The sequence below is a fragment of the Electrophorus electricus genome, chromosome 8, assembly GCF_013358815.1.
Source record: "Electrophorus electricus isolate fEleEle1 chromosome 8, fEleEle1.pri, whole genome shotgun sequence".
In the NCBI taxonomy this organism is placed as follows: Eukaryota; Metazoa; Chordata; class Actinopteri; order Gymnotiformes; family Gymnotidae; genus Electrophorus; species Electrophorus electricus.
This window is the reverse complement of record NC_049542.1, coordinates 12,552,722-12,575,020: the sequence shown is the minus strand read 5'-3', so window position 1 is coordinate 12,575,020 and position 22,299 is coordinate 12,552,722. Positions and strand designations below refer to the sequence as shown.

The 22,299-nt window shown below is 36.7% G+C and overlaps 1 protein-coding gene across 1 annotated transcript; it reads left to right on the top strand.

Annotated features, from left to right (window-relative positions):
- The first annotated feature begins 1,007 nt into the window (after positions 1-1,007).
- On the top strand, positions 1,008-18,371 carry clcn1a (chloride channel, voltage-sensitive 1a). Its single transcript, XM_027002354.2, has 23 exons — positions 1,008-1,131; positions 4,110-4,380; positions 4,883-5,014; positions 5,442-5,570; positions 6,185-6,318; positions 6,410-6,487; positions 7,701-7,779; positions 9,748-9,873; positions 10,077-10,161; positions 11,245-11,346; positions 11,461-11,545; positions 11,710-11,865; positions 12,169-12,238; positions 12,594-12,704; positions 13,443-13,656; positions 14,994-15,127; positions 15,526-15,713; positions 15,884-15,965; positions 16,065-16,150; positions 16,355-16,399; positions 16,572-16,676; positions 17,398-17,484; positions 17,588-18,371. Exons 1-23 carry the CDS (start codon positions 1,081-1,083, stop codon positions 17,816-17,818), a joined length of 2,781 nt encoding a protein of 926 aa, XP_026858155.1. The 5' UTR covers positions 1,008-1,080; the 3' UTR covers positions 17,819-18,371.
- Positions 18,372-22,299: the final 3,928 nt, after the last annotated feature.

Genomic DNA, 22,299 nt, shown 5'->3' with positions numbered 1-22,299 from the left:
TAGTCTTTTGCTTTAATGTGCACTTAAATGCTGTGTCATTTGGGTGTTAAGCCCCAGGATACATGTTACTACTACAATCTTGGTTGTTCTGCAATTTTTCACTATAGTGTCTGGGCTGGTCAGGAACAAATTTCATTTAATCATATATGACAGAGCAAAGCAAGAAACAAGAAGAGGGCTTCTTCCTACTTGATGAAATCCACAGTGTCACTGGGACTCTGGGACATTTCCCAGTGATGATACATAAATGACTGCTAATTTTGAACTTCCTGTAGCAATGTTTAGATTTGACCTTATACAGAAGGACAGGGTAATTTACCTTGTGCAGAAAGACATGGTAACTGCAGAAATAATAATAACTACAATAATTATTATTGTTATTATTAATGAATGAATTATTAACGTAGGTCATTAACACAAATAGAAAGACTAATTAAGCAGCTGAGAAAAGGGTCCCCAGAATACATACTTGGGGTATATTAACTTTGTGTTGCCAAGTTGAGGTCTCACCCTAACACTTTATTGTATTTGTATATAAATTAAATAATTTAAATAATTAACATTAAAATAATGTTTAAATATTTAAAAATAATATTAGTGTATTCAAGATACAGAATATGGAATGTTTATGCAATAAGAGTAGTACTACCTGTGTTGTCTGATGCTCTTTTGGCCACCCTTTTAGTTTCACATGCTGATCAAATGTGGAGTGCCTCCGTGTTTTTTTTGTTTGTTTTTTTCTGAACCACTCCAAATTAACAGGTGAGTAAAGTTGTAGTGTTTTGCCTAGAGCAACTGGCAAGCCCACTATTAGTTAAACTAACTCCACTAATGAAGCAAGAATTATGTTGGAAGAGGCCCCTATTGTATTCCACATAATCTTCATTCAAATTACACATAATATTCATGCACTATTTGAGTAGGTAAATATTTTAGAGTTGGGTGTCTATGTCCGTGGTGTGTGTGCGTGGGTGTGTATGTGTGTATATGCACTCTCACTCCCCCTCAGCCTGCGCCACCCCAGGGTGGGAATGCTGAAGCAGACACACAGTTTATTTTTGGGTCAGTGACAGTGTGTCAATGGCCGCAGGTGCATCGCAAAGGAAGGCTCTGAGATACCAACAGACCCTGGTTAGTCCTAGCTTTTCTTCCTCTCTCTCTTCCTTGCTCATTCTGCTTCTCCTCCATCCTCTCACAGCTTAGACAACCTCTCTTTCACTGTTTTATTGTCATATGTTCTGCTTAGCCTTTTTACTTTGCTGTGATTTGCACTTTGTCTCTTCCTTTTCTGTAACCTTAATTTGATGCTCTCTTCATGCTATCTTGCACAATCTCTGCATGATGTGCAAATTTCTCTAGCTGCAATGAGACCTTGCCTGAATCAGTAGTCTGAAAGCACAGTGCCTGACTGAAAGCTTACCAATGACCAGGTGACTGCATTAAGCACACCTTTGTGATGGCACTATACACTCCAATTGAGCACTTTATCTGTCTGTAGGGGCCTGCGGGGCACCCTCAGTGCATCTTATTTGTTTTTTCTACCTAAGTTTCTCAAAATCTAACTTACTTTAGCAATGTTTGTGTTTTCAGTGTGGCATGCTTAGTCAACCTGGCTGAGGAACAGAGAGGGAAAAAGTACACACTATGATGCAAATATATATATGAGGATACATGTAAATATACATTACTATGTTAGACAGCTTCAGGTATTTTCTTTTTTTATGATGTTTCAGGGTCACAGGGCAGCGTGATAAACCAGTGGTTTATCCTGTCACCCTAGAAGCTGGCCTGAACTCAGATGTGACACTTTATTTCTTTGCGCTGATACACATTAAGATCACTTGCATCTCTGTGGTTATTGTAAGAGATATCATATGGTGAATTTACAGCAGACACTTGAGGAAAGGGGCAAACAGGCATGTGAGGATATGTTGACGAATGTTATCATCAGCTTCAAAGAAATATCTATTTTAGAAGACCTTCAAGATAATTATGTTTGACTTTACATGGCATCACGTGACAACAGCATATTTGCATGACTGTTCTTCATTTAGTATATGGCCATCAGCATTGACATGTAATAGAGTATGTAGTGTTGTGATATGTCTCCACCATTCACATACTCACAATACTCTTGTCATGAATACTAGGGAGCAATGGTGCTGGATGGATGAATTCAAGTCATGCAAGCTTAACACCCCTGAGCTTTTAACTCTGCTTAACCTTGATTGGAAATGGAAACAAACATGCATTTGAGTAATTTTCTAGATTTCAGTTAGATATTAGATATGAAAGGATGGCCATGACAAAAATGGAATGGAAGTGGATAGACAAATGCAGCTTTTTGGGCTCTTTATAAACAGGTAAAGCTATATAAACAGAGTCAGAGATCACCACTTAGGGCAAGAGAGGGGGAAAGGAAGAGGGGAAGAGAGAGAGAAGAGGGGAAGTGAACGCCGGGTTAGACAGAGTCTAAAAATAGCTTAGCGGGTTGTGTTACAGAGAGAAAGAGAAAAGCGTTAGCTCCAGTTTGGGCGGGAGAGGGGGGTTCTCTGTCCAGATGGAGATGTGTGCACAAGCCAGGGAAGAGAAGGGAGGAGGGGCTTAAATATGGGGAAAGATAGGGATTACATGTACTATGCGAACATGTGAAAGTAATAGTATAGACTTAAGGAATGAAAGCATTAAGATGGCCTGTGCAAGCATATCCTGATTATGAAGGAGAGAGAATCATGAATATATATATGAAGCTGGACAATAACACAAATGGTGATAAAAAGAAATAATCAAATAGATATGATTAGTTCATTATTTTTTAACAAATCAAATAAGTCATATACATTGTTTGCACTTTGTATAAATCTCACTGTGTAGAAAACAGAAATCACTATTTGTTGAGGATATACTGCATAATGCTAAGAAATTCAGAAGTGCCTTCACAGTGTCTCCTTGGTGATGTTCATATTTAGCCACGCCTATCATAGCACAGCTTATGGCATCAACCACATAATGTGAACATAATCACTGCTGACACTGCTAATGAAAAATCAATGACAACACCATGTGAAGCCAGTGACTTCAGTACAGGAAAGAAACATTAAAGTGTGGTGTTTATATAGGCATGGTGGTTTGTATTGCTAACTGTCATTAAAACAGCTGCCATCAGTTATTTATACTGTAATGCTTTAATCATATACTTTCTATGAAATTGCTTTTAGCAATATAATTTAGTTCTAGATTTTGAACATTCTTATATTTGAGCGGTGTTGGTATGGACTTTTTCATGGACTTACATATATTTTAGCTCATCATATTTTGTTGGTTTCTCAGGGTCAAGGAATATGAAAGTTGTTTTATAAAAGTAATTTTATGATGAATAAGTTTAGCAATAGTTCAGAATTTGTCTGAATGTACCAGTTTTGCCATTGCTCTTATAAATGGAATGCAGGATTTCTCAAAACACAATTGGCAGTTTCCTAAAGATTTATTGGATGCATCAGAAAGTAATATGTTGTTTCTGAGAAATTAGAAATTAGATGTAACCATCACTGGAAATGTATTCCTGTGTATGGTTGCTCTGAATCAGATGTTGATGCTGATAAGAATGTGCATACATGTATATACATGCTCTGGAAGTCCCATGCTTATGTGTGTGTGTGTGTGTGTGTGTGTGTGTGTGTGTGTGTGTGTGTGTGTGTGTGTGTGTGTGTGTGTGTGTGTGTGTGTGTGTGTGTGTGCGTGTGTGTGTGTGTGTGCGCACATTTGATAGGTAGTTGGGTGTGTCTGAAAAAAGTAAGTGTGAAGTTAGAAGGTATATTTTTTCCAGATGTCTCAGTCTGGCAAAGAAGCTAATAAATCTAAATGCAGACTGAATCTGTGTTGCTTGGTAAATACACCAAGCTGAAAATATTTATTCTATTTATGGTGTCTCTTACATTTCATAAATGTATGACATACTTAATATGATTGCAATGACAGCCCATAAGTCAGAAATAAATATGTCATTCTAAAAACAGATATTAAAGCACAAGTCTGACTATGAGCTTTCTTTTTTTTGTGGTCAGATAACTCTGGGTAATGTAATCTTTTCATTTACTTTCCTGCTTTAGCTGTGTGGGGAGTATAGAGAGCACCCCGGAGGGTCCTATCGAAGAGAGGCCACCCGTCTGCTGAGAGAGAGGCAGCTGAAGAAGCGTGATGGACATCAAGGACAACTTCAACAGGGACACCTTGGCCAAGGCAGCCACAAGTGGACTCACAGTCATGCCCACCCAGGCAGCTCGCACCACCCAGATGTGGAGATAGGAGGGTCCCATGAGGGACCTCAGAAGAGCCACATGTTCTCTCTAAAGAAACAGCGCTCCTACTCCAAGTGCAAGGGTGGGGGTCAAAGCCTCAATTCTGAATCACAATGGATTTCAGCTTAGAGTACAGATATGCAAGGGAGACTGTATGAGGGCATAAATATTTAGTGAAAGCATGGTACGAATGTTATGGACATCAAAGTATTGTAGTAAAAAAAATGTATACTTGTAAAATGTTTACACTTTAGTAACAGTGATGAGCAAAGTAATATAAATCACTACCTTTGGAGAACAGGATGTAAAATACAAAGCATGGTAAAGTATGTAAGGTCCTGTAAACATATAGCATTATGTATGAACTTGATTATATCATGTTTTTGATTATACATATATTTTACAACCTCACCTAAATATTTACATCTACATATACATAGAATATCTGAATGTAATATTTGAGATATTAGGCAGAATTCAGTAAAGATGTTTGATATAATAGTTGATTATAAACATTTTCATGCTCCTTAAGGAAGTACACTGATTGGTTAATCACTTTTTGACCCTTGTTCTTATTTATACAGACTGTGTAGCTCGTGTACAGAGGTTTTTAGTAACTAAATTAGGAGAAGACTGGATCTTCCTAGTGCTTCTTGGTATTACCATGGCATTAGTCAGCTGGACCATGGACTATGCCAGTGCCAAGAGTCTCCAAGGTATTACAGTATCTAGATTTCCCTATTCCACCTCCGTCTCTAGAGTAACCTACAGTACTAAAGCACTGTTGAACATTGCAGACAGTCAATGCTTTAATGTATTGGGTGTATACACCCATGTTAGATTAAAAATATATTGAAACTGAGCTGTAACTTTCTACAAGAAGTCACTACTGATCTGCTCTGCTAGTGTTGTAAACATTGCAGAGATTTTTCCTGCTTTTTTATTTATATAATTTTGTTTCTGTTCTGTTACCTTTCTCTTTCCATACTCTTTATATTTTTATTTTCTTACACCACCTAACCACTTCAATTTTCCAACTTCTTCTACATGATAATTGCCCATTTTACTTGCCTCTCTGCATTTTGCTAACTCCACTTTCCTCTCCTGTCTGCCATCTATTACAACCACCGACCTCTCTCCCAGGTTATAAGTGGATGTATAGGGAGTTGAGAGGGAATATCTTATTGCAGTACTTGGTGTGGGTCATCTATCCCATGGTGCTCATCATATTTGCCACTATCTTCTGTCACCTGGTTGCTCCACAGGCTATTGGTGTGTACTGTTTGTACCTCTGCTTTCTGCCAGTGCATTATCTTTGCCATTTATTAGCCCTAGCTATTTACACTGCATGCTGGGCTATTCTAATGGTTATCATGCATTCTGGTGTTTCCTTTGAAATACCTTCTGCCATTCTTTGTGCCAAAGCAACTAGTGAAGACTCTTCAAACTGATCCTCAAGGATTAGTAGGCTTTCCACAGTAGGCTTTTTTTTTGTTCTGCATTAGCCAAGACACACTTGATACAAGTATTTACTATAGACTAAAAATCCTCTTGATTCAAAACTGTTTACTTGAGGTGGAATCTTTTGTGGAAGGTTGCTGATCCTTGAGGAGTAGCTGGAGCAGAAATTGCTTTGCATACATCGTCCATATCCCTTATATTACTCAAAAGACCCTTACTTTTACTGTTAAATGCTCTAATACTCTATGTAACCTACCTAGTACCATATCTGTCCTATGTAGGACTCATACATTTATGTTTAGACATTCGTGTCAGTTACTTGCTTAGCTTGGTTTGAAATCTGATCTTTGTTGATCATTGGTCTAGTCTGCTTCTGTTCCCAGCAAATGCCTTTTTCCCACTTTAATTGTCTCTTCTTCCCTCAGGTTCTGGTATCCCAGAGATGAAGACCATCCTCAGAGGAGTCGTGCTGAAAGAGTACCTCACGCTCAGGGCTTTTATTTCTAAAGTGGTTGGACTCACTGCTGCACTAGGCAGCGGTCTGCCAATAGGTAAAGAGGTAAGGCTCTTTTGTATGTAGTCTTACCTCGTACATTTTATTATACAATAACCTGTAACTGATCAGCCATGTATCATTATGTGTTCCTCAGGGTCCTTTTGTTCACATAGCCAGCATGTGTGCCACTGTGCTCAGCAAGTTTATGTCCTTTTTTTCTGGTGTCTATCAGGTAAACATCGATTTTTGGAAATTCTTTCATGTTATTGTACAAATAATATTTTGTCTGATAGAAGATAGAAAGATTATATTTGGTTACATTTAAATATTATAACTTAGATATGAATTGTACTAGTGATCTGAGGAAGACTTATTTTTCAAACTGCACCATGAGTTCTAGATATAAGTGCTACAAATCACCCTGCTTCTTGTATGGTGATGACTTCACAGATTTCAATGAAGTTATGCTCATGACATGAAATATATTACATATATTTATTTTTAGATTTATATATTTAATTAAATCTGGTAGAAAATATATAATATGATTATTTAGTGGGTACTCAAATTTTGAAGAATCTGTACATTGACAGATGGTCTGAGAACATGTATTCAGTAAAGATAGTCAGTGTGGAAGTGCATCTAAAGTAAATAAAAAGGTCTGACATTTGCCTTTTAGCTCTTTGGAATCTTCCGTGTGACACAGAAGGTTTGGAAGTTGTCTGTAATTCACAGAAACACACTTAAATGAATGTGTGTTTAATTAAACAGTCAGCATTTATGTAGATTAAATGTTATGTGTAATGTGGAGCGATCACAAGGCAGATGCATACACTGAAAAGAGCGAGATTTATTAAGAGCAAATCCATAATCAGTCATTAGAAGAGTCCAGGGTCAGTAAGCCAACATGGAGAGTCTGGGAATGCATAGCAAACAAACAAACAAATGCACACGGTGACAAAAATGGGAAGCAGGTTATAACAATAATACAACTGACAATAAGAATTAACACTAAACACTAGCGAATACAAACAGGCAGAGGAAACACAAGGGTTGGAATACAAACAGCTATGAATAACAAACAGCGGCTTGGATTTAACACATTGACCAGCCAACAAACAGGCAACAAGACAAGGTTTAAATACACATACTAATAAGAATTAAGAAGACACATTTACTACAAATAATGGGCAGAGAAAACGAAACACAGAAGCAAAACAAATACACCAGACTGGGTGACCATGACAATGCACATGATAGGAAGGGCCAAATGTGACATTATGAATTAAAACCAAATAGGCAGAATGCTTTTAAAATTTTAATTAATCCAGGAGTCCCTAATTATTACTTATTTTTCATTTTTATTTTTTTTTTTCACAGTTTTTCCTCAACCATGCTTTGTCTATACCCCATCCCCACCCCCCTTTGCTCCTCTGTGTCACTAGAGCCCATACTGCTATACAGACATTCTCACAGTCGGTTGTGCTGTGGGGGTAGGCTGCTGTTTTGGTACTCCTCTTGGAGGTAGGCTGTGACCATTTTTGTTATATATTTAATTGTTACATATACTAAATTACAATCTGAGATTCAATTTTTGAAGACATTTGAAAAACATGTTCTCTAAGGTCTTGATTTAATGACATTAGAAGGATAGGTGTTACAATAGCAGCTCACTGAAGTGTAATATATTGGCAGAAGAAGCAGGGCTTGATTTGAAGGGGGATGCGAGACACAAAAACCATTCTCTTTGGAATGACAATATTTATAAAGTAATGTGTGTGTGTGTGTGTGTGTGTGTGTGTGTGTATGTGTGTGTGTGTGTGTGTGTGTGTGTGTGTGTGTGTGTATGTGTGTGTGTGTGTATGTGTGTGTGTGTGTGTGTGTGTGTGTGTGTGTGTGTGTGTGTGTGTGTGTGCATTTGGTAGGTAGTTGGATGTGTCTGAGAAAAGTAAGTGTGAAGTTAGAAGGTATGTGTGTGTGTGTGTGTGTGTGTGTGTGTGTGTGTGTGTGTGTGTGTGTGTGTGTGTATGTGTGTGTGTGTGTGTGTGTGTGTGTGTGTGTGTGTGTGTGTGTGTGTGTGTGTGTGCATTTGGTAGGTAGTTGGATGTGTCTGAGAAAAGTAAGTGTGAAGTTAGAAGGTATGTGTGTGTGTGTGTGTGTGTGTGTGTGTGTGTGTGTGTGTTATGGAGTTTACTCAGAGTCACCAGAATATTCAACAGGGTTAATGTGAAATGTAATGGGAAATTGTTGCACCAGTAGTCAAAAACAGGCCCCAAAAGTGATCAGTACTTTTGTGATTGCCATGGCAGTAAATATTCCATCATATCCTGTGGAAAAGGAGTTTTTGCTCTTTTTCTCAAGCATGGAATGGCTTGAGGAAACATCGATTTGTGGTATATATTACTACTGTGGCGTATACTTGGCAAAACACTTCTGGTAGCTCTCAGACACTTCTGGTAGCTTTAGGAAAATTTTACTATGTATGTAGCCTGCTAATGTTAAAACCATGTTATTGGTACTATAGGCAGTTTAATTAAATATCACCTTTTTAAAATAGAAGATGTGTTTAGGATTATAGACAACTGATAAATTACTGATGCAATCTATAGCTCCTGTTTCATAATAGCTCTAGATAGATGAATATTTTATACATCAATAATGTTTTTAGTTGTAACCAGCTAAAGCTATATAACATCTCAGATGGTGGCCTGAAGATTTGAAGGCAATGTATAAAATACAGTGACCCATAACATATGAAATTTTTTTTGTTAATATCTGTTGATCATAAGAGATCAAGGAAGTGTCTTTAGGGGAAATCTAATCCTCACCTGATCATTTCATTTCTAACAACTGAGCGAGTTAAACCAACAAACATATGAAAAAATAATATTTTGTTCTGTTGAACCATGCAAACACCATGCTAACCCTTCACTGCATACAGGCCTACTTTGACATTGACTTTATAAATTCAGGTTCTGCAGAGCTAATTAAGCTACTTTGAATTTATATCTCTCCAAGGTACAAAAGGTTTGAGATTTCCCCGTTAGCCATAGAAGAGGGGAGATACACAGCAAGTGAATTCCTCACCAATTAAAATTTCCTAGTGGAAACTAATATTTGTTCAGTCCAGTTTTTTGCACAACATTACTGGAAAAGCTACATTTCAAATATAACTATGCAGTTGTCAGCTTTGTAAAAATGTGGTTAAGTTAGTAACATCATTACTCAAGTTAAGCAGTTAAGATACTCCTGCTTTTGAAATATAATCTGTGTTGTTATTGTCCCTTGATGTTTTCTCAGAATTTTAAAACCTGAACACATCTACTTAAGTATGAGGCACTGTATGTTTTACTATTTTAACTAATATTTTCAAGATGTTTCACCATCGAGGATCATAAATTCAGTGGCTATATACATTCAGGTTTTGCTGATTCAAAATCTGACCTGATGCCTTATATTATAAATATCTTTTTGTCATTTCTTTCCTTTTAGGGGTACTGTTCAGCATTGAAGTTACTTCAACCTACTTTGCAGTGAGGAACTACTGGAGAGGCTACTTTGCTGCTACTTTTAGTGCCTTCATATTTCGAGTGCTTTCAGTGATCAATAAAGATACAGGTGAGATAGCATAATGCAACCCACATCTGCAATCCCCATTTTTGTGTACCTCTACAGAATGCAGTGTTGTTGTTGTTTTTTTGTTGTTTGTTTTGTTTGTTTGTATTTTTTGGGATGAGCTTTGCAGCTTTGGTCTTCTTATTATTGCTTTCTTCCATCTCCTCATATTCTCCTTTTATCATGTCATCTCACTGTCCTCATAGTCACCATCACTGCCCTGTTCCGCACCAAGTTCCGTATGGACTTTCCTTTTGACCTGCAGGAGCTTCCAGCATTTGCCATCATTGGGTGAGAGTACAGGGGCAAGAGCGTGCCGTTCGTGGCGAGGGCATAGTCCTGGAGTTATGTGTGCAGTAGCTTAACCTTCTATTACAATACCACAACTCCATTCTGAATGCATACGGCACACTGCTCATAACGCCATGCCCAATCCCCCTCCCCCCCTGCCCTTTTTGGTCTGCTGTAATATTTGGCATTATGTTTAAAAATAAGGTTCTGTAGTGAAGCACTGCTGAATTATTTTATTATTGGAGTTTTCATTTGCATGTTGGTTCAAACATTTGTTGATTAACACCACTGTATTGGAACTAATGCATGTCTGACTGCTTACCATATTAAAAATAGCTTTGTGAAAAATCCGATTTACAGAATTTTACCCTTACCCACAAAGTATTTTTTTCTTTGTTATTTACAATGTGTATGGACATTATCTGTTAGCTTCATTAGCTAACCTAAACAGGTTGTCAGACAAAATGTGTCTTGGCTGAATAACTATATCTGGATTAAATGAAAGATTGTATATGATTTATTTTTTAGTGATCCATCTATTTAAGGCTTAGAGAATGTGTCTTGTGTTTGTATAAAAAGTATTAATAAACCCAATACACTAATATTAAAGCTAGAAAGGTGTCAATTAATATAAGCATTATCTTTCACTAGCATCTGCTTAATGCTAATTGATTACTATTTGCATTTATTCATTTTTAGCATAAGCATCATTTACATTTATGGCCTGCACAAGGTTTTCTCAACCCAGTCCCCCAGACCTGCCAGGCAGTCATATTTTTGCAAAATCTAGCTCCCAGCATACCTATACCAGGTATTCAATAGTAATCTTGTTTGTTTGTTGAGAAGAAGAATATAATATGGAAAATCTGTTGAGTCCTGAGGACTGCAATGAGAAAAACTGGACTAGACTGCTTTATTTTAATTTAATTTAGGCTGTGGAAACTGATCCTATGGTAATAAAATCTAAAATTTGTCAGGGCATTAACACGTTATGGGGTACAATATTATGAAATTTTGAGAATGCTTATGTACAGCAGGTCACCTGAGTGATCTTACACTTATTTGTGTTGCTCCACTATACAGCATTGGTTGTGGTTTTCTTGGGGCTTTCTTCGTCTACTTGAACCGCCAAGTCATCCTTTTCATGAAAAGACCCAACGCCATTACACGCTTCCTTACCAAATAGTAAGAGAGGGGGATCATGAGGAGAGTTGTTGGATGAATGTCTTTTTTATAACGTTAAAGAATTATTATCATGAGACCATTTAATTATTTATTTATTTATTTATTTTTTAACAGCCGAGTGATTTACCCATGTGTTGTTTCCTTTGTGATCGCAACACTGACATTCCCTCCAGCTCTTGGACAGTTCATGGCAGGAGAGGTCAGAGAAAGACAATTAAACATTTACTTCTACATTTAATATTGTATTTATATTTTTAGATTATAAAAACTGATCTATTCCAAGTGTCATTATCTTAAATCTGAAACAAATGACTGAACTGACTGATATTCTTGACTATATTTGCAATTCCCAAATTAACAAAGCTGATGCCCAGAGAATCCATCAACTCTATGTTTGACAACTTCACCTGGAACAAGATCTGGGGAGCCCCTGTCCCAGCTGGTCTGGGACTATCTTCTGCCTGGCTTCACCCTGATGTCAATATCTTCATCGTAATTGCTCTCTTCCTCATAATGAGGGTAAATATGTTTTATTTCTTTAATTTTCTTATCATTTTACAACCTGTATCCCACTTGCCTTCAGAAGCCTTGCTGAGACATGCATTCAGACATGTACATAGATGATTGCAATGAGCTCTTGCTAAGTGACTTGGTACAACTACATGAGCCATATCAAAATCTCTGGGTAAATATTACATCACATTAATAACCATTCCAAATTATCAGACAGTTTTAGAAATTAGATATATTATCATGGCATTTTGAATAAGATACTTTGGGATGTTCTAAAGAAAAACAAAAAAATTGTTGTTTATCTTCTAGTTCTGGATGTCAGCCATTTCCACAACAATGCCTGTCCCCTCTGGAGCCTTCATGCCTGTATTTGTACTTGGTAAGCTTATAAATTACTTCTTTCAGTTATTCACAATAGAGTTGTAAAATAATAATTAAGAATGCTTTGGTTGAACTAAAAAGCTTGCTCATGGAATTATCACATATCAATCATCTTGATGTTGAGGGCAGGACCTAAATGCACTCAGCAAGTGATTAAAAAAAGTTTGTTTGGTTAGTGACCAATGATTAATATTGTGCAAAGGAAAAAAGAAAAAAAAAGAACTGGATCAAAACTTCAATTTCTTTTTTCAAAATAATATGTGCATATGAGGATTTGCAGCATCTATTAAGTATACACTGTATACAAACATTTTAAGTGTTGAGGAGTTTTTCCTTCTTTTGTTCTTTTCTAGGTGCAGCATTTGGTCGTCTAGTAGGGGAGATCATGGCAGCCCTCTTCCCTCATGGCATTCTGTTTGATGGGATCCTCTATCGCATCATCCCTGGAGGGTATGCTGTCATTGGTCAGTCCTCTTTCCTACTACTACTCTTCTCCTGGTCTTTATCTGAAGTTCTCTAAACAACATCTAGTTAGCTCACAAAAAAACACACCCTTCTTTAATGTTCAAAAGCTATATAAAACTAAATAAGAACAATGAAAAGACATTTATGTCTTTCAAGATATTTATTATTATAATGTGGTGATTATAGTTATGAATTCCTTATGTAATCAAATATTTCAAACATATTGACAAAATTTAACAACTACACTAAGGTTTCTATTTTATGTGTATTTTAATTAATGGGATTTTCTTGGGATGTGTATTTCTGTTTTATGGGAGTTTATCAAAGTACATGGAAACTATAGGTACAGAGTCACCAACTAAGAGATCAGTTTTAAAAAAGTTAGCTGCTATACCTATAATACCAGACTGATTGCATTAGACCATCAGAAGACTGATTGTCTAATGCCATTTAATTAGAATACAATGAGGCAAACTAATTGTGATTATGCAAGAATAGGCTTAACCACTTTATCTTTGTTTCCTCCAAGTGCACATGCATTACCAGCGTTGATCCATAACCCTGTTTCATGTGTCAAATGTGTGCCAAATGTGTGCCAAAGTTAATCCACAGAGGTTATTGTTTGTCTAATATATGAAGAGCAGTTAAAAACAGTCTGGGTATGCATTCTTTACACTTTGATATTGCTAAATATCTATTCATCCTATTTATTCTATCTTACCTGGGCACTTTTGCAGGTGCTGCAGCGATGTCAGGGGCAGTCACTCATACAGTCTCCACTGCAGTGATTTGTTTTGAAATAACTGGTCAGATCTCCCATGTTCTGCCCATGATGGTGGCAGTTATCTTGGCCAACATGGTGGCACAGGGCCTTCAGCCCTCCCTCTATGACTCCATCATCCAAGTGAAGAAACTGCCCTACTTCCCAGAGCTGGGATTTGGCCATATCAGGTAAGGTGACACCAATGTGCACTAACACACAAAACTGTCCTGTGGTGCATTCATGTTTCAGTGCAATATGAATCAGGATGTCAAATCAGCCTGCTGAGAGTACTACAGAGTGTTTGTGATTGATTATCAGTGTTCCCAGCCATCACAGTTTCGACTTGTCAAGAGGGCATTTATAACAATGCATGGTCTTGGATTCTTGCCACTTAGCACATAGTGGCTATATGTGCATTAGCATGATGACTAAATGTAATTTTTTATTGATATCATGACTTTAAAGAAAGGTAATAGGTTTTTAAATCTTGTTACCTACATGTCTTAATGTAGGCAATTATATTAAAAAAAACTGCATGGTATGTACCACTGTTAGATAGTGGAAGTGGCTGATATGGAGAAATCCTACCAATGGCTGGAAAAGGCAGTATTGAAAGACAGCATAGAGGCACTAAGCATGGCAACATAGGAACAAGAGCTGAACACGAGATCAATAAAGGCTGGGATCAATCACACCAAGCAGGACCCCATATACAGGCTGTGCAAACATACCTCTGAGACAATCCAGCATATAACAGCAGGATGCAAAATGCTAGCAGCACAGTTTACACACCCAAATGGCTGGCATAGTGTACAGAAATATCTGTGCTGAGTACAGGCTGGAAGTTCCAAGATCTAAGTAGGTGGTGTAAAATGACTGTGCTAAGATCCTGTGGGAGTTCAACATACAGACAAGACGGTAATGGCTAACCATCCAGGACTTAGTAGTGGGGGATAAACAGCAGATGAAAGAAGTAGTGATACATGTGGCAATCCCAAGTGATAGCAACATCAGGAAGAAAGAACACAAAAGAAGAAAGAAATACCAAGGGCTGAACGAAAAGCTAGAAATCATGTGCAGGGTGAAGGCAACTGTGGTTCCCATGGTAAGCTGAGTACTAGGGGCTGTGACCCCCCAAACTGGGAGAATGATTCTAAGAGATCCCAGGAAAAACATCCGAGATCTCTATCCAGAAGAGTGCAGTCCTGGGAACAGCTTAGATACAATGTAAGACTTTCATGCTCCCAGGCCTCTGGTAGAGGAGTTGAGCTTGAAGGAAAAAAGACTGCCCAGAGGGCAATTGGGGGAAAACATATATGTATGTTGTGAAGAACTGTTGTTTGATGAATTTGGTGCATGGACTACCTATGGATTTCTAGGCTATTCATTTATATATATATATATATATATATATATATATATATATATATATATATATATATATATATATATATATATATATATATATATATATAAAATGCAAAATTGAGGAAGTACCCTACTGTCCATTCTCTCTCTGTTATAGTCAACATAATGTCTTTGTTGAAGACATCATGGTGAGAAAAGTGAAGTTTCTGTGCTCACAGTCCACATACAGAGAACTGCTACATCTACTAGAATCCACTACCCTCAAAACCATCCCTCTGGTGGACTCAAAAGGTGATCTTTTGGAAGAAGCATGTAATGGTTTGCATAGCTATATTTTAAGATGTTTATCCACATCACTACTATATTATGAAAACAGGTATGTGACGTGTTCTTTATTTTTTCCATTAATGTCTACATGCCGTACTTGGTAGATTAAGGCAGGTTTCCAAATAAACAACATAATTTTCATTGTTACAGTAAATTGTGGAAAATGCCTTGTAAAATAGTATTTTAAGATATGAGCATTCCGGCACATTAGAGAAAATGGAAAACACAAATGTAAACACAAAGTAGAAAAGAGTATTGACCTTGAAACAATTGTGAACAGAAAGACTGATTTAAGATATAAAAGGTGAGGAAAGTGCTGATGTGAGTCTTTAACACTTCCCTACCTGTCTTGTCTCCCTCAGAATCCATGATACTACTGGGCAGCATTGAGCGGTCTGAGCTCCTTGCCCTCTGTGATTGGTGGTTGTCAGCAGAGAGGAGGATTCTTATGCAGGACCCGGATTTGTCAGGGCAAATTATGTGTGCAAGGGCCAGCTGGGAAACCTTTGCCTTTGTGGATGAAGAAGGAGAAGAGATTTCAGATGATAAGGTGCATGAAGGAAGAAGATTTATAATACATTTTTTTCAGAATCTCATTTTGTAGCAACCTACTTGTAGTAGTGATTCAGAAGTTTTATATCTCAGTTCATCTTTCTTAAATTCTCTTTGTCTGCTATCCCTAGTTTTGGTTTAATCTACTGCTGTCTATTAACATCTTAGAATTCATCCATACCAGAAGAAAGGAATGGCCCTTTGCCTTCATCCAAAACTGCAGAGCCCTCCACAAATAACACTGCTTCTGGTGAGCTGGGGTTAAGCAGTTATTGTTATTGTTTCTTCAGTACCAGTACAGCAAATATAATTCACCCTTTGTCTCTTTTGCTTCGAAATTTGCCTTTAGATAAAGGTCCCTTCCGGTCGTTCAGAAGAGGTTTATACAGTTTCTTCTCCTCCTCTTCAGAAAGACATGCAGAAGGTCAAGCAAAGGTACATAATAGTATACTTAAGTCATCTAAAGTATAAGGATACATCTAGGTAGACTATATACATGCACTGGAAGTCCCATACATATATGTCTCTTACATATATGTGTGTGTGTGTGTGTGTGTGTGTGTGTGTGTGTGTGTGTGTGTGTGTGTGTGTGTGTGTGTGTGTGTGTGTGTGTGTGTGTGTGTTTCCTTTTCTCCATAGGAGCCGCCTCCTCCACCCCTCACTGATACAATGACTCCTGAAGAGGTTGACTGTATTTTGAATTACGATTTCTATTTTAATTATATTTTTCCTCAATGTACATTTAGATTACAGGATTTTAAGCAATTTTGGTCTTTGTAAAATAGTAGTTTTGGTTGTTTTAACAATATCATAGCTGGTTGTAGTTTTGGATCTTTCCTGGCATTTTTTAAAACAGGTTAAAGCATGGGAGGAGTCAGAAATGGATAAGCCACTAGACTTTGACCAGATCAGAATAGATCCCTCCCCATTCCAGCTGGTAGAACGAACATCACTACACAAGGTGAATTATATACATTTATTTTTGGAAATGGAAAATTTTGGAAGTTCCCAGTGTTACTTTCAAATTATACTTACCCAAAACATGTTACCCTGTTGTAACAAATTCCAACCATTTAAGGAAAAATGAAATTTACACAATTCTCTGCTTAAAATTTAGTTGATCAGCCAAGATGTTTGGTGTCCAGTGGTTACTTTAATACTTTAGTTAAAGCTATGAGACTAATGAAGTGCATAAATAATCTCATGAATAAATTATATTGTAAAAATGATCTTTATTTACAAAATGAAATTCATAATGGAGCTATAACAGAATCTGCATAATTTTCAGTTTTCTGGTAAAACTTCGGTCTATGGGGACATTCCTCTGTTAGTCTTGTTGTATAATACTGTGCATGGTTTCCCCCTTTAGCATCTTGGTTCCCATGGTTTTGGTTTAGTTCTCATCTCTGATCTCTTTGGTATTCTCCACACCTCACTGAGCTCATCCGAAACCAGAGCAGCCCAAAAATTAAAAATTAAAAATTAAAAACAAATCAGTAAAATAAAAATCACTGGGGTCAGAGGTCAGCCTCAAAAGTACAGTTGTTGGACCCTCTTAGGCAAAAAGAAAAACAAACTAACAAAATTATACTTTTGGATTACATGGTGAGACTTTTAGGTTAAAGAAACTTTAACTCTTGTTATGGCTGGTGTATGTAACCTTTAACATTCCCCCCCCACAGACTCATACCTTGTTCTCATTACTTGGTCTCAGCCATGCTTATGTAACAAGCATAGGCAAGCTGGTGGGAGTTGTGGCACTTAAAGAGGTAGTGAGGCAAACATCCAGTCTATAAATGAACTTTTCAGTGCATACAGCAATATATTCCAGTTCGTTTATTTCTAAAACATATTGCTCTCTGCTTCTCTTAGCTTCAGAAAGCCATTGAGGGTTCCGCAAGTAGTGGAGTCCTCATGCGCCCCCCGCTGGCAAGTTTCCGCGACAGCACCCGCAAGACCTCCAAGGCCTCCCCTACTTGTGCACCCCCATCTTCTCCCAAATCCTCCCCAGTCACTTCCCCTCCCTCATCTCCAGAAGCACCCCATGTCCCAGCCCCAGCTCCTGAGATCCCTGTCCAAGATCAAGGTGAGACAGAGGTGTAGATTGAAGGCCCATCTCCAACTACTTCATCTCATCCATCCATTCATCCCTCTCTCCTGGCAACCTCCCACAGGGGACAGGAAAGATGGCAATAAAGAAAGCGATGATGAGGAACCCATTAAATAGCTGTGAAATACAATAGGCTTATTTTCCATTTTTAATTTTTTTGTTGTTTTTTTATTTAAGCTTTTATAGAATTTGTAACATTGTCTTCAGTGTTTATCTAATCTCAGTCCTCTACATGAAAGTCTTGTTAAGAGCTGAAGCTAAACTGTGTAGGCTGAATAGATCATTTTATTATGTGCATCCCCAATATTCGTGTGTTGTTTAAACAACTGTCATACAATTTTCATATTCTTTCCATGCTAAATGTTTCACAGGAATATTCTAGGAAGATTTTTGTATTTTGTCCTCTTTCCTGCTAAATGCAATATATCTGAAGAAAATAGGGTGTAACTGCAGTGTACTGTAACAAATATGTAGTGGTAGAAAAAAAATGTACCTTAGTGTAATAGACAAAGTTTCTAGAAAAACAAGACATTTCAAACAGAGGTCCTTACAGCATTTGGCTGAGACCTTTATCCAAAGCAACTTACAATTATGACTGAATACAACTTGAGCAATTGGGCCTTGCTCAGAGACCCAACAGTGGCAACCTGGTGGTGGTGGGGCTTGAACTGGCAAACTTCAGATTACCTTAACTACTGAGCTACCCCAGTTGGCCTTCATCAGCTGTCCAAACAAATACATTTTTATACATATGGATGTAAAGTTGACTACATCTCTTGCAAGATGTACATCAGAGAAACCAAAAGAAAAGAACACATTTATACCACCAGAAATAAGTATTTGACATTTTCATTATCAATTAATTTTAATACTAATGGATACTGAATTAATAAAGTATTAATAAAGTGGCAGCAATGAAGTGAGGAAGCAAGGTATAAAAAATTAACTTAAACTCTAAGAACTTTAGAATGGAATGAATGTTATGATTTAAACATCTACTGAACATTTTCTTGCACATCTGATGAAGGGCCTCTATCTGAAATGTCATGTTTCTCTGGAAACAATGTGTACTATGGGTTGGGTGGCTACCTGCTCAAGTATACCCTATTCCTAGTGTAAGGTTTTCATAGTCATGCTATTGCAGGGAGATCACTAAACCGAGCTGGACTCTGGCCCTCCCGAGTTTTGCACCCCTGCTCTAAATTGTTCTTTCACTTTTAGACAGCAGGTGGTACCATATGAACTATGAATCTATCTTTGTTGAATTTTTGTTGTGAATGTACTGCAGCTGTACTACAGATCCTGCAGTTTACACATATGTGCATGCAACATTTTCTGGTAGTGTTTCTTGGCAGTCAGTGAATCTGTGCAGACCTGCTTGAAATTTGGATTTCTCCAGTTCAGCCTTAATTTTATGCTGTCTATGTAATCTTTCTTGTTAGGATCTTATCATCATTTAGACTATTTTTCAAGTGTCTGTATTCATGTTTTTATGGATGGACTTTGCCAGTCCCCCACTTTGTTCTCACATCCTCATCCTACTATCATTTCTCAGTCTCTCAGGTTGCTCCAATGTCTTTAAAGAACTCTAAGCAATAATGAACAAAATCCTTATATATACATTTTGTGCTACATAGTAGTGCTATATTGTGCTATATGAAAATTATTTTGAGCTGTGTTTTTACAGGGCACAGAAATTCAATAACAAGCACTTGTTTTTTTTAGTTTAGATGTTCATCCTGTATTTATTTATTTATTTGTCTTCTTTGTCTTCTCCTACTCTCCTAGTCTGTGTGGACAGAATGTATATGTAGCACGTGGGTGAAATAGTTGTTGAGTCAATGTATAATCTCTATAATGTGATGTAATCTAAAGTGTGCCTGACTCACCACCTTTATGCAAAGTAACAGTACAACTAAATGCAAAGATTCACTGTGTCTCTCTGTTCTCTTTCACCCAACGATGACTAACATAACCTAGGTTTGTAGAAAGATGAGTGATTTGATTTAACTTTCAGTAAAATTGAACTTGCACTCTCCCCAACCAATACACGCCATGTAACTAATGGTTCTATATGGCTTCTCAGTGTAAAATGTATCTGTGGCAGGTTTAAAATAGATTCTTTATGAATAAGAGTCAATCTCATTTTAGTTTAATTGCCTGGTGCTATTAGGATTCACAATACTTTGTTTGAATGTTGCACTTTCACAGTTTACAAATTAAAATGGTGACCCGTTCAAAAAAATCAGATCTATGTCACATTAAGGCAAAAAATCAGATTTTGATCACTTTAGCCTGGTAATGTGAATGTAGTCCCTCTGACTGCACTCAGGTTCCTTAGGCCCTATGCCCCTTATGTGTGAAGATCCACAAAGATGCATGAAGGAAATGGAAGAAGCAGTCCAGACTGTCAAAGTAGCATGCAAGAACTGACCGACAGCCATGCAAGCTGTTAAAAACACTCACACAATTGCAAAAATTGACCATATCAATAAACAATTATTAGTAACATATTAACAGTTTGTCTAAGCACCTTATTGTTTGTCTGAGTGGCTGTGAAATCAGAAAATGTATGTAACTATCTACACATGCAGCACACACACCACATTGCTTTCAAAGCTAGCAAGACAATTTTGAGCTTTAATGATATCTATTCACAGTTTATTAACAATCACCATTTCCTATTAGCCCCAAATCAATCCACAAACATCCTGATTGTTTTTAGAGATATTACATAAATATCTAATTTTAAGCATCCAATTTTAGCTGCATCTAACTATTCTGATGAGAACTCCTGGATTCACTCACCCACTTTTAAGATATGTATTTCACTCTTTCAGGATACAGCAAAAATAAAGGAAAAATAAGAGGGTGAGTCTAGGTTCCTACTTGATCTGTAATATGTCTACTGTATACATCTGACTAAAAGCAGCACAACGAGCAGTGCCAAACCTTGCATCTCATTCCACAAGTACATGTTCATAATAAACTGAAAGGCTTCTAAAGATTACATTGGCTATTGGTGACTTATTATTCTATGAATTTCAATTTTACTGTAGTTTTTAATCTATTTATCTATTAATTACTGTTTATCCATTATACAGAGTACATAATTTATTTTTACAATGCTCAGGGATGTAAATGGCATACATGCATAAAAGATACAAAGCAAGCAAGTTTATTAATTGTTTTGTGGATATTTTATTTTTGATATTGAAAATCGAAGAAAGTATTAGAAAGTGATGTAATGGATTCATATTAGCAATTATGGTCTAAAATGCAAATATTTGGGTTTTTTAAAAAAAAATAACTCTAGACTGTGGCATTGTTAGATTTATTTAATAATTATCCTTTAGATAATAATAATGGGTTAACTATTTATGATGTGTGTGTGTGTGTGTGTGTGTGTGTGTGTGTGTGTGTGTGTGTGTGTGTGCGTATGCATGTGAGCATGGGTGTTGTGTATATAGGTGGGTGGGTGGGTTAGTGTTTTTTGTAGGGTCTTTGGCATGGTTTGAAGATGTCCAGCAGTCACTAACAGGAACATTTTTATTTACAACACATGAAAATACATATGTACTGGAAGCTACAACTTAACATAACAGGCCATAATAGTCCCTTTTGTTTTAACCAAAAAATCTTTTTAAATGTACACTTCAGGTTGAAGCAAAATTACAAGTTAAATGTTATTTTAATTCCCAACATGTCATTTTATGAATCAATTGTTTAACTCTCCCAAGCTTAACCAAAACAACGTAAAAAAACATCTATATTTCTATGATGTGGGAGTGTTACTGTTAATAAATAAAAAAATCTGCTCTCTTAATGAAAATAAGTGATGACAAAGCTATTTTTACTTGAACGTTTTATCTATCTACTGAAAAAAAGCAGCTTACTTAGCAAGATGAGTTACTAAGTCATTAAAACAATGAATATTTGTCTCCTTCCTTTCAAAGTAAAGGAATGCCTATAAGATCTTTCTTAATCCTTTAAGTCATTTACATATTATAGAATATCCTATTTATACAAAAATAAATGTTGCTCCATTTGCATAATGGGATTCATCACTAAAAACTGAACTCACTTCTTCTCCACAAAATCATTTAAGAATATGTTGCAAACCCCAAAAAATCTGACAAAGACTAAAAAACTATTTCAAAACACTAAATAAATTAACAAAGTATTTTAAAAGACTAAATAAATTAACATAAAGCATTTTATTTGAACATGTTACTACAAACTAACCAGATACTGAGATTCATATGTCTCCAATAAAAAGATTGCCATTTTGCACTTTCTGCACCTAGTAAACAGCAATTCTTTAAATAATTAGGTCAAAGATTGCAATTAATATTACAAGCACCTTCTTTTCTCCTAATTTAGCCTTTTTCTCCCTAATTCAGCCACAGTCACATGGTCTGTCATGACAACATGACAATTCAAAATACAATATATAGTGAGCTAGGCTTAATCA

What these genes read in the sequence shown, in the direction of transcription:
- clcn1a (XM_027002354.2), top strand. Translation starts at nt 1,081, where the DNA reads ATGGCCGCAGGTGCATCGCAAAGGAAGGCTCTGAGATACCAACAGACC. An exon ending in CCAGCATTTGCCATCATTGG is followed by an intron (nt 10,162 to 11,244) that starts GTGAGAGTACAG and finishes TCCACTATACAG; the next exon opens with CATTGGTTGTGGTTTTCTTG. An exon ending in CTCTCTTCCTCATAATGAGG is followed by an intron (nt 11,866 to 12,168) that starts GTAAATATGTTT and finishes TTTATCTTCTAG; the next exon opens with TTCTGGATGTCAGCCATTTC.